The following is a 12,426-nucleotide window of genomic DNA, read 5'->3' as shown; positions in this document are numbered from 1 at the left end:
AGAGAGAGCATCCAACACCTGGCCCCAAAACACAACTTGGATAGTGTATTATGCTCCCAGCACCTCTGTTAGAGTGGACTGGTAAGTGAAAGAAATGAAGAGAGCAATGAGCTCCACCTAGTGGCCAATATTTTTATTTCTCTTCGCAGTACTTTATCACTACATTTTATCACCCCAGTTTTGTTCTTATTCATTGCCTGTCTCCCCCACTAGACTCTGAGCTCCATCTGGGAAGGAGCATTGCCTATTTTGTTCATCACAGACACAGGTAGAAGGGTTCAGGGCACATGATAAACCATAAATAAGTATTTTTAAACATACGAGTGAACATCTTACATGAAGTTTATCATCCCAGTACCATACCTGATACTTCTCCCTGAAAGTTAAACATTTGATTATTTAATATCCTATTGAACATTACAGAAATTTATAGTTAGTTATTTAAATTTCTGTACTATTTAGAGTAGAAAACTCTCCCTTTCCCTCTCCAAAAATGATTTCATCGTTACCCCTTCTTTGCAAACCTAGAGAACCTGGTGTTGATTTACATTCCTACCACTGCTCAGAGGATCTACCTGACATAAAGCACCTCGTGCCGACCAGTAGCAGCGCCAAAGGCATTGCACACTATGACACATTGAAGGAGCAAAGGGTAGTCCCCACCAAAACCCTCCAGGAGCTGAGAACCTGCACCGAACCTGCAGGAGCCTCTAAAAGCTTAAGAGCTCCATCATGAATGCAAACCAGGAACTCCAGAGGCACAGCCAGACTGAGAAAGGGAACCTAACACCTTCCTCAGCAGAGCAATGCCCACCAGGTTCTAGCAGAGTGACACACACTTATGTAGCGACATTTTCTAATACCGTTAGTCAGAAGCCACACACTCAGTCCACGTCTTGAAGGACACAATACTTGCCAAAGTTTCCACAAGGTCAATTTTTATTATTATATCCTACACACGGACATGATGTTTTGAATAATTTTTTTCTACCAATTTGATTTGTAACGTCAAAATTCATTTTCCTTTTAAAAATTGTTCAGAGACTATGAAAAATTTCTCTTTCAAGTGACTTAAGTAACTTGTGCTAAAATTAAACTGCTATAAATCCAGCATATAAACGAGCGTGTGGATAGACAGACAGGTGGCAGACACAAAGATAAATAGATACAGTCACCCCGAGCAGCCTTTCTGTGGGTAAATATACAATTTCTTTTTTTTTTAAATATTTAAACTAATGGCAGTACAGATATTAGTATCTGACTAGAAAGCATTTACTTTAATAATACATACATACATACATGTATTATATGTATGTATTAAAATAGCTACATGGGGCTGAAAACGACATAACTCTAGACAAATATAACTGTATATATTTAAAGTGTATATGTATCAATTTTATACATATATACATTGTGGAATGATTTCCAAGATCAACATGATTACCACAACCACCATATCACACGGTTAACAGCTAACTTGTGTGTGTGTGATGAGAATTATAGCAGGAATGTAAGGTGGGAAAGGCTTTGGGAATTTAAAACCCAGACCGAATCACCTTTTTTCCCTAGAGCAGGTATTTCTTAGTACAGCTCTAGGGTTATAATATAAAGGGAAGACATCCTGCCTGCCGCGTTCTTGCATTCTTAGTACCCAGAAGTGACAGCCACCTCTTGAGAGGCATTTCCAGAGGATGAGGCATTGCCAATTTCTTCCACCTTCATCTCCTCCCTTGTCCCTTGTCTACGGTCACCTGGCAGGTGCCTGTAAAAGTAAAGTGGGATGCCTTTGCTAAGCAAACTAAAAGAGTCACTAAACTATCACAGCCATACCATGACCACATATCCAAAAAAACATACAAATAAGTTAAAAGAAACTGATTTCCCTCTCGTGTAAATACAGTCCAGGGCTGGAGTGGTGACTCCATGACGTTAGGGCTCAAGCTCCTGCTCTACCATCCTCAGTTTTCAGATTCTTCCCGCGGCCCAAGACGGCTGCAGCCATTGTGTCTGCACAGAAAACCCAGGAACTGATAAAGACGTACTCTACCCCTTTAACACATTCCCTGCATGCAGCATATCCAGCTTCCACTTGTGTCCTATGGGGCAGAATTTAATCTTCGGGCCGACCAAGCTACAAGAGAGGCTGGAAACGTAGTCTTCTTTCCAAATGCCCATGTACTCTGATGAAGTTTGGAGGTTCTATTATTATTGGACAAGAGAAAACTGAATATTGGAGAATAACCAGCCCCCCTCCTTAAGATTCTCTTTTTCTTAAAAAACAACTTTATAGCACTTACTAAGAAGCAAGTACACCTCTAAGTTTTTCCAGGTCTGTGAAATCAACTAATAGCAGAATAAGTAAGGTTCTAGTACCCACATTTTACAGATGAGGAAATGGAAGCACAGATAAATGAAGTGGCTGGCACAAAGTCACTCAGCTAGAAAACTGCAGAGTTCGGATCTGACCCAGATGGTTTGGCTTACCCACTATCCTATACTGTCCTCCCTCTGCTGTATTTCAGAGTATTTTTAGTATTTTATATGATGTAATGGAAAATGTTTCATCTACCTGTAAGATAAAGCCTTTTATCTTACTGATAAAGAGATAGTATTTTGTTTTTATTCAGAACAGAAATCAGGAGAAGATATAAGGGAAACACACTTATTAGCTATTAATTCTAGGGAGTCACTTATATTTCCCATTAAACACCAACATGAGTATAAAAATAACACAAGGCTTAGCACATGAACAAATCATGCAGATGCCCAGCATTTGGTCAATCCGTCATTTAATGAACATGTATGTAAACCAGTAACAACAAGAGATGGTAAATTAAACATATTTACATTCTCTCTCTACTTAAGACCCACTAGTATAACAGTAAGGAGATTCTTTTAAGCCCCGTGAGAACAAAAACTAAGCAAAAATGACAGTGGCAACAAAATTATAGAACTTCTAAAGCAAATGGGCAGGTGATACTTGACAGCAGATTTAAACAAGCTGAATCCTAGACCAGTCATGAAGAAAGCCAACAAGTTTTGCCAATTCAGTTTACCCCCATAGAACTCTCCAGAGGTCCAGGGGTAAATCCAGGAGAATCATTTAAAGGCCTTTCTAAGAAACAAGCATAACCCCAGGTCTCCACCCCTGGTCTGCTGTGGCCCCACCGGTAGGCCCATCTTCGCCTCAGCAGATTAGCAGGTCGCTGGTAGACTCTGGAGAGGGTAAACAGTGTCTGAATTTGGGAGAAGCCAGTGGTAAAGACAAACTCGAACTCAGCAAACATAATCAGTCGGGGGGGGGGGTCTCTGGGAAGACCTAGAACTTAAGGTAGTTCTCACACACTCCTGTAACGGGAAGAACCACACACATGAGAACCCTACAGGAAAAACTCTGTTTCTAGTAAATCTCTTTGGTTCTAACTTTCTCTGCCTTTAACTTCCTTTCCTTTTTTAAAAATAACCCTGCATCTTGGCATTCAGGCCAATGGGTTGCAACCCTCTCTTTTTCCAGAATCAGTCTTTTGGCGACAAAACACCTGGTCAATTATTATTTTTCAGTTGACACCAGGTACAGTTGATAGCAGAGGGGAAGTGCTGAAATCAAGGAAATAAGTGCATGTCACCATAAAGAATGTTGAGATCTTTAGCCCTCTTTCCCTCCACTGTCAGCACCCGAGTCACCAACCTCATCTCTCACTCTAAAAAACTCCTAACAGGTCTTCTTACTCCTACTCTTGCCAACCCACAAATCTCACCTCCGAGGCAGCTAGACTATTGTTTTTAAGTTGAATTAAGATTCCATTATTCCTCTGCCTAAGATTTTCCAATGGCTGCTTCAGAATAAAATCCAAACTCTTGTGATCTGCAAGACTCTGCAACATCTGGCCCTGCCATCCTCTCCACCCTAATCTGGAAGCACTTACCCCCTGCATCACTGTTTTAGACACACTGGTCTCTGTTATTCCTTAAACATGCCAAAGTTTGCTCTGATTTAAGGGCCTTTTCAGCTGCTGTTTTCATTTCCAGAATCATTCTTTCCAGATTCCTCATCATTCAGTTCTGGGTTTTAATGTCAGCTCCTCAAAAAAAAAAAAAAAAAAGTAATAAGCCTTTTCAGATCATTCTATACAAACTACCTGCTGTTTTTACCCACCATTGCTTCTTTAAAGTACGTATCATCTTCTGAAGTCAGTTTGTATCTCTATTGTTTCTCCTCCTGGAAGGTTTAAGACACACTTTCTCTGCCTCGTTTTTCCCCAGAAGCCTCAGCACCTGTCTACTCAAGTCATATTTGTTCAATGTAAGAAAAAGAAAAGTAGCAGCTGGCATTGGGAACTGAATGGCACCCTTATGGCTGGTGTTGTTAGAAACTAGCTATGGCGTGTCCCTGTAAAACATAACCTCACACGATCCCTGCATCGGACAAAGTCACCCTGTGATCCTGATGGAGTGAGACAACAGACAAGATCACTTCATAATCTCGCCTAAACACAGATAAAAACAAGGTCACTCTGCAACTGCAAAAATACCAAACTTCCTCCTCTCCCAGATAGTAAAACTGTTGCTTTTTTACCAATTACAGATTTCGTCTTGCAATTCTCCCTCCTTCTTCCTCATAAGCTGTATTATGATACCCAATCTTACAAGTACCCCACATCCTGACAGCACCCAAAACAGACTGAATCTTTGTTTCCTTGAATCCCACCCCCCGAATCACCCAAATCCTTTAAGTCCTTCTAATACCGTCATTAAAATGACCCACATTTGCCCAAGGTGTGCGTTCTCCCTCATTGCAAGTACAAATAAACCCAACTTTCTGACTACAGGTGTGTTCCTGGTGGTTTTTTTGTCTAGAGATTATTGACTAATGAATGCCTCTCATAACAACTCAAAATCTAGAAGTAGATTATGTAATGTACACAATGATTTCTCCATTCACCTTACCATCTTCTGAACCTCCTTTAAGCTAGGTGAACAGTATATTTCTTCAACCAAAGATGATCTTTATTCTTTCCTCCAGGCCTGAAAAACAACACTACTGCCAGGTCCACACGACCTACCCTCTCAACTTCTTAAAATAGGAGGGGAAGAAAATGTAATTATGAAATTTTTCATTGTTTACACTATTGCAGATGTTCCCCCATTTCCCCTTCCTCTGTCCCTCTCCAGCCGCCCCCTCCCCCTGGCTGGCCTTCACCACATGGTTGTCTGTGTCCATGGGCTATGTATATATGCACATATGTTCTTTGGCTAATCTCTTGGAGTCCTCACCCCGCTTTCCCCTCTGAGATCTGTCAGTCTGTTCCACATATCCATGCCTCTGATTTTATTTGGTTCAACCGTTTATTTGGTTCATTAGATTCCATATATAAGTGAGATCATATGGTATTTGTCTTTCTCTGACTGGCTTATTTCACTTAGCATGATAATCAGAACTATTATCCTTTGCGATGATGAAAACTCCGTTCTTAACAGAAGCTCTCCTTCCGATAACACCGCCTTCCCCAAAGGAGTAATCACCGCATTCCTTTCCTCTTAGATGATTTGCATTCTTCATTTTAAAGTGTTATGTAAGTTGGCCAAAGTCTCACACCCTCCTTTTATTCCCAGTTCTCTGATCAACTCATTTCTGCCTTTTTTTCTTCATCCTTATCACGGGTGATAAATGCAACTTTTTGCACTCCCTTTTGCCTTGCCCTCTCCCCCGCAGCTTCCAACATCATTCTAACTACAATCCTCCACTCGCCTAAAGCCGAGGGCCTCGGAGCTCGCCTTTCTTCCCAATCAATCCTCCGCGAATAACCCAGCCCAATCAGTCACACACAACCAATCAGTGCCCTGAGTCAAAATTTTGTGCCCAATCCCGGGCCACATATAAGCCCCGCCCCACCCCTTCAGTGTGACTCTCCTTAATCACGTGGACCTAAATCCGCCCAGCACCTCTACCTACCCTGTCCAGTCTTCCAGGCCCTGGATCCCTGGTGGATCTAGTTCTAGAAGCAGGGTTGTCGCCCGAAGGAGGTAAGTGGGACACGAGAAATTCCGGTAAGCAGCAAAGCTAGTGTCCAGGCGCGCTGTGCCCTGCGCCAGGCAGGGAAGGAGGGCGTCGCGCGCCGGAGGCAGGAAGGAAGAGCCAGTCCGGATTTCTTTAGGGAATCGGACTCTCACTCCTGCGCCGGAAGCGCTCAGCAGCGCGCGCGGGCCCGGGTTCCAGATCCCGTCCCTGGCGGACCTCAGGGGAGGCTGCAGAGGGACTGACTGCGCTGGAATTAACGGAGTTTTCTCTCGAAAAGGGACGGCACTAAAATGACTGGCCTTCTTGGGTAAGGGCTTTGAACCCCGGTTATCGATTGCCCTTTTTGCTGTTGATTTTGCAGTTTGGCTATTCTGAAAATAGCGTGGCATGGATAACACCGATATGCCAAACCATATGGATATGGTTTATCCATAACCGGTATTTTTAATATAATGAAAACAAAGGCTGTTAACCTGTCATTTAAGTGAATCTGAAGTTTTTAGTAAAAGAGAAAAGCAGTCCAGTCTCTCTTTTGGAGTCTGAGCAACACTGGAAGGGGGAGCCCTGCACCCAGTACAAAACCATTCCTCCACCCCTGGGTCATTTAGGCTCCCCTGCCTACTACCTGAAGCAAGAACTGAGACTGCTTGCTCACGTCCACACCAGGCACCAATGGTGCAGATCAGCCATTAGAAAGTTTTATCTCAAGTTGTGCTAAAAACAATTCTCACTACTCACACCGGCCAACTATAAATTCTTGCCTTAAGAATTTATAATTACACGAACCCCATTTTCACGGAACAGCCTGTTCAGCAATCTCAGGGTCACATCTTCCTAAGTATTGTGCCACCTAAATATAGTTAATATTTTCTACTCTTGTTCCAATGACGTGACTTTGAGTCTTGTTCCCATTGCACCTTGTTCACCTCCTACATGCCCTCTTTTGTGTCACTGCACTTTATAAACGTTCTAGCAGTGGACTAACAGGCAGAGCATGACATGCACATGATCTTTCCTTTGGTCAGACTTTTAGCACAAGCCTTTTTTGCAGTCACCTCACATCAAATCTTTCTTGAGCTTGCATTTAACCTGAATGTTCTTGTCAAATTAACTAAATCTCTTTCTACCTCTCATTCCCATATACAGAGTGGTTGTAAGTTGATCATTTGGATCTAAGTTCAGAGCTTTCATCTTTTCACAATTCATTTTGACTACCCTGCTTACATTTTAGCTCTTAATTCTGCCCCCCAAAATTTACCAACCTTCTCAGCCTTAGGTGACCCCTAAATCTGCCACACATACTTTCTATATCTTCATTTTATTTTATTTTTTTAAAGATTTTATTTATTTATCTTTAGAGGGGAAGGGAAGGAGAGAGGGAGAGAAACATCAATGTATGGTTGCCTTTTGTGCACCCCCTGCTGGGAACTGGCCTGCAGGGAACTGGCCTGCAACCGAGGCATGTGCCCTGACTGGGAATTGAACCTTGATCCTCTGGTTCGAAGGTCTGTGCTCAATCCACTGAGCAACACTGGCCAGGGCGATATATCTTCATTTTAAACAATTTACTCCAATGATAATAGTTAAACTTTCTATTGGCCATGCATATTTGAATATGGAGTTTAACTTACGTGTAATATGTCATATTTAGGTTTTCTAGATCACCCTGATTCACAATTGCCTGGTTTTCTTTACAGAACATTGTTTTCAAAGGAGAAAACTAGAAAAAATACAGTGAAAATATTGTTTAGACTTAAAGCTGTATGCCTATTTTCCCCTTTTCAAGGCCATCCAAACTTATTCATTCATTCATTATTTAGCATACATATGGAATGATAATTGCATTAGAAAAGTGCTGCTTAAAATGTGTTTATTTAAAGTTCAGAGGAAAAATAGCTTCAGAGGTTCTGAATCTGTGTCAGCCTGCTTAAATTTTGGAACCATTTTTTCACCCATCATCCTCACAATTCCTTCCACAATGAGATTACCTAGTGAGAAGAGAGCCCAGATCTGTATATTGAGGAATTCCATCATTTCATAGGTTGGGGACAGGTAGGAGGAAAATGAAAGGTGATCCTATGCCAAGAGCTAAAGGAACATGGTGTTTCTGGAAGGAGACCTAAAGGAACATGGTGTTTCTGGAAGGAGACATGGCTTGACTAGCAGTACTGAGGCCTTGCCGCCAGAGGGCAGGGCTCACCACTTGGGGTGAAATCTCCCAAGAGCTGCAATCTGAGCTCAGTCAGGCACGATCAGCCAGGGACTCACCTTCTGAGGTTACCTTCAAACCAAGTATTTGTTTATTCATCTGTTTTGAAATATGGGGAAACGGAGGCTCAACAAGAGTCAGTGACTGTCTAACAGTAGACCCCCACCCTTTTGTTTTTAATAGACTAAGGATTAGAAGCCAGCTATCCTGATTTCTAGTCCTGCTTTCCCCCAGTTTTATCTCAAGAAGGTAAAAGAGGTTTCTCTTATCTGTCTACTTGCAAGAAAACATTTTGCTTATACTTTGCTTAATACCAAAGAAATTAGGCTGAATTTAAATAACTGGATGTTTATTTGCTGGGAAAAAAAAATGTCCTAAATCAAATAACTCCATGATACTGAATGAAGATTGCTCCTGTTGTTTGATGTTTTTGTAAAACTCTACTGCCTAACCCAGTTAATATTTTACTGTTGATCAGAACTATTAGTGACACAAGAATAGGCATGGGTTTTTTTTAAAGATTTTATTTATTTTTTAGAGAGGTAAAGGGAGAGATATATTAATATGTGGTTGCCTCGCATGCGCCCCCTACTGGGGACCTGGCCCACAACCGAAATGTGTGCCCTACACTGGGAATCAAACTGGGCAAATCCTTTGGTTCTCAGGCCGGCACTCAATAGTAGGCACTCCATCCACTGAGCCACACCAGCCAGGGCAGCATATCTTGATATAAAAAAACCTGATCATTGACTTGAAAGGCATAACACACAAGGGATAATTATATACTTTGCAAAAAGAATCATTATTTTGTAACAGGACATATAAATATCCATTTAAATTATTAATTTATAATGTGATTTTATGTATTCATTCAGTCATTTAATACTTTTATTTATCAAATACCTACTATATACCAGAGAATACAGTAGTGAACTATACTATTATAAATTTGTGAATGAGCGGCCAGCCACACAAACACAAAAAAGTGCAGAGAATTAAAATAGTCTGATGTGATATAGAATGGCTAAGAGATGCCTATTTAAGATGAGATTTTAATCACACAACAGTCAGGATTTTGTAGTCCTCCTTTTAAGAAACATCCAGTATATTATTTTTTTACATCTAAAGCTTTCTGTAGCCTTAACATTTGGTAGCTTCAGTGTTCTTTTGAATTCTTAGAGTCTCTTTTTATAAAAATTTGATCAGAGATAGAGCAAATGCCATCCTGATTCAGACCTCATGAGAATTGTCTCTTTGGCTTAATGTCTTTAGAAAGCTGAGTTTCCTCCCACTTCTAAATGGCAGTATAATAGAATTTCATTTTGCTTTGATCTCCCTCCCCATAATTGATAATGATGTCCTGACAGGTATAGAAGTAACTTAGAATGCATGCTGATTATGTATGGAAACTCCTGAAATGACCTGCTGGTTATGGAATTGTTGAGGGAAGTACCATCTGAGAAAATAACCTAAGAATCATTCATATATTTATATTTATCAGGGACCAGATATGGTCCCTTCTAAATAACGTTTTTAATAACTTTACTGTTACACATTGTGCTTTTATTAGTAACTTATCCAGACAAGTCTGAGTAGGTTTTAGACTGAAATATTCTGGATTTTATAGCTACTAGAAATGGAAGTTTTACTTAATGCTCTTGACTAAGTTGGAGCCCTGTATTTTTAATTCAGTCTCCTTGCAGATGTCTAGTTTAAAATAACATGCATAAATTTGTGTAAGAGGGTTTTATTAGAATGATTAGAGTGATTCCAGTGAGAAGAAATTATATCATAGAGAAAAAACTATCAAAACTTTATATATATATTTGATATAAACTTATGGTCTATCAGTTAACTTAACTGTCTGATAGCAATGTAAACAGCACTCTCTTTAACAGTTTTTCTTTTATTCTGTAGCATGTTTTTGGCCCAGAGGGGACTCTGCTCCCTTGGCAGTAGAGCTAAACTCCTGAAGATGATTTATTCTCCAAAAATCTTCAGACTCTCCACTTCTGCTGTAGGTATTGCTTAATCTTACAGATTAGTTATTGTACATATTCTGTGATATCAAAAGAGTACAACTTTTCAGATACTTTATAAACATTTTATTGGAAGGAGTATTTCCATTATATAAACTAAAGTCACTGCTTGTCACTGGTGAGAACTGACATTCACTGAGCAACTGCTTGCCTGTCTCTGTATCAGGCATAATATTGGACATTATGTATTCAGTATCTCATTTTATCTTTACAGAACTCTTCAAGTTATTGTTACATTCCTATCTTATAAATGAAAAAGCGGAGGCTTAGATAAGTTTGGTAACTTACCCAAGGTCACACAGCTTGTGTCATAATCAAGACACTCACCTGGCTCTAGCTTTGGCACACTAAAGGATAGGCTCTGTATACTCAAGAAACAATATACTGCCTATAAGTACAGATCCAGTGACTTCAAGATCACAGGAAATACGGCAGATTGGGGTCCAGATTATATAACATCAGGGAAGAGCACACAAATCTCATTGTTAGCACCATGGCTATCATAACCCAGGGTAAATAAATGACCCAGTTTCTTCAAGTCAGTGGCATGAGATAAAAGAGGGGTGTTTTGGAAGGACTGGTTTGGAATAAAAGAGGCTTAAGAACCACAACCAGCAAAACAATGTGTTCACCTTGTTTAGTAATTCAGTTCAATCAGTCAAAATGTAAAAAGATATTGTTAAAGACAATCAGAGAAGTATGAATGTGTATTGGGTATTAGAGGATACACAGGAATCATTGTTAATTAGGTGTGATAATCACAATGAAGTTGTATAAGAAACTTATTTTTTTAGGGCTATATGCCAAGTATATATGAGTAAAATGACCTAAGGTCTAGGACTTCCTTTAAAATTACTCAGCAATAAAAAGTAAAAAGAAAAAAAAAAGGAAAGACGAAGCCAGTAAGGCAAAATCTTGATAATTACTGAATCTGGATAATATGTATATGAGTGTTTTAGATTATGATGAATCATGAAATTGTCATTCTGTGGGTCAAAACTGGGTGAATACTGGCAGTTTTATATTGTTCGAGCTAGTAGTAATCTCTCGACTTTTATGTAAGTTTGAAATTTTCATAGGAACCATGGACTTCTCCCTCAGTTTGTAAATACTATTTCTACCTCACAAATGTTTGGGTTCTAGCTCTCATCTTTGTTAGCACCATGATACCTTAGTTGCCAACAGAGTGGGGATGATCACTCAGGGCGATCAGATAAAAAGCACAGGATTAAATAAAGGCTGTGTGTGCAGAATTATTATTTATCTGTCAAGCTCAGTTAGAATGTCCATGCCCAGGACCCATCCTGAGAGAATCTTGTTCTGTAAGTCTGAAGTGTATATTGAAAAAATTATCCAGGTGATTCTAATGTATATCCCGGGTAACAACGACTGACAATACTTTTATTGATATTTACAGATTCTCTGGGATAGAATTCAACGCTTTCCATCTTTAACAATCACATCAGAAAGGTCCCTACATTTCGTCAGGGCCTTTTCAGTTAAAATGGCCACACAGATAAATGTGTTCTTCCTGCTCTTGGACACAGGAGAGCGCGGACTGATCAGCCCTGTGGCGCTGTAGTGTTAGTTACTGCACCCAACCAGCAGGGGTCTGAGGCTCCCCGCCAACGGGCAAAAACTCTGGAGGCAGAGTTCATTGGAAAAGGGAACCTTTTATTTAATTAGCAAAATATCTGGCAAAAATAGCTGTTTAAATATTTGTTATTACTACTACTACATAGATTCAAGAGCTGAAAATAACACAAGAACAGAAATCTGCGCAAAAACGAAGATGTTGAAACTATATAGTTTTAAAAGCAAGGCCCAAAAAGAAAGGAACCGTTTTTTAAACAATCACATTCCTCTTCCTCCCATCGCTGACAGGTCCACCGAGGCTGCGCCCGCAGCAGCTGACAGCTCGGCGCAGGCCTGCGCCCGAGCCTCTTCCCCTCCCCGCCTACCTCCTCCAGGCCCGGCTTCTGACGCCCGGGGAATGTGCGCCCAAGGCCAGTTCCCCGCCAGGCTCTCCCCTCAGCAGCCACTCGCAGACGACGTGCAGCGCCCCGGGCCTCGGTCTGGCGCCAGCTGGAACGCCTGCACTCTCTTATCGCTCCACCACCACATTCTCAGACTCCTCACCTGCACGCCTTAGGGCT

At 40.7% G+C, this 12,426-nt stretch overlaps 2 protein-coding genes and 1 long non-coding RNA gene across 10 annotated transcripts in view; 2 read left to right on the top strand and 1 right to left on the bottom strand.

Annotated features, from left to right (window-relative positions):
* Positions 1-4,821, top strand: part of LOC119042748 (guanylate-binding protein 1) — a 132,968-nt gene extending 128,147 nt beyond the window's left edge. Inside the window, exon 12 of one of the 3 annotated variants that reach the window (XM_053655554.1) lies at positions 4,270-4,821. The gene's annotated coding sequence lies outside the window, so the exon portion shown is untranslated. Of the gene's footprint in view, positions 1-4,266 lie in introns of all 3 variants that reach the window. The other 2 variants (XM_037136517.2, XM_053655555.1) reach the window with 2 other exon arrangements.
* The window catches only part of LOC119042750 (uncharacterized), a 67,326-nt gene extending 61,280 nt beyond the window's left edge, over positions 1-6,046 (bottom strand). For both annotated transcript variants that reach the window (XR_008389724.1, XR_008389723.1), the window contains exon 1: positions 5,957-6,046. This is a non-coding gene — a long non-coding RNA (uncharacterized LOC119042750). The remainder of the gene's footprint in view (positions 1-5,956) is intronic.
* Positions 5,941-12,426, top strand: part of KYAT3 (kynurenine aminotransferase 3) — a 57,890-nt gene continuing 51,404 nt past the window's right edge. Inside the window, exons 1-3 of one of the 5 annotated variants that reach the window (XM_037136519.2) lie at positions 5,942-6,027; positions 8,415-8,480; positions 10,149-10,248. In XM_037136519.2, the coding sequence (XP_036992414.2) occupies positions 10,150-10,248 (99 nt within the window). In that variant the 5' untranslated portion in view covers positions 5,942-6,027; positions 8,415-8,480; position 10,149. Of the gene's footprint in view, positions 6,028-6,224; positions 6,330-8,414; positions 8,481-10,148; positions 10,249-12,426 lie in introns of those variants that run through there. The other 4 variants (XM_053655557.1, XM_037136518.2, XM_053655556.1 and 1 more) reach the window with 4 other exon arrangements.

This window comes from Artibeus jamaicensis, unplaced genomic scaffold, assembly GCF_021234435.1.
Source record: "Artibeus jamaicensis isolate MK-2021 breed Jamaican fruit bat unplaced genomic scaffold, CSHL_Jam_final scaffold_1019, whole genome shotgun sequence".
NCBI classification, from domain to species: Eukaryota; Metazoa; Chordata; class Mammalia; order Chiroptera; family Phyllostomidae; genus Artibeus; species Artibeus jamaicensis.
The sequence above is the reverse complement of the archived record's forward strand: the minus strand, read 5'-3'. Positions and strand labels throughout refer to the sequence as shown.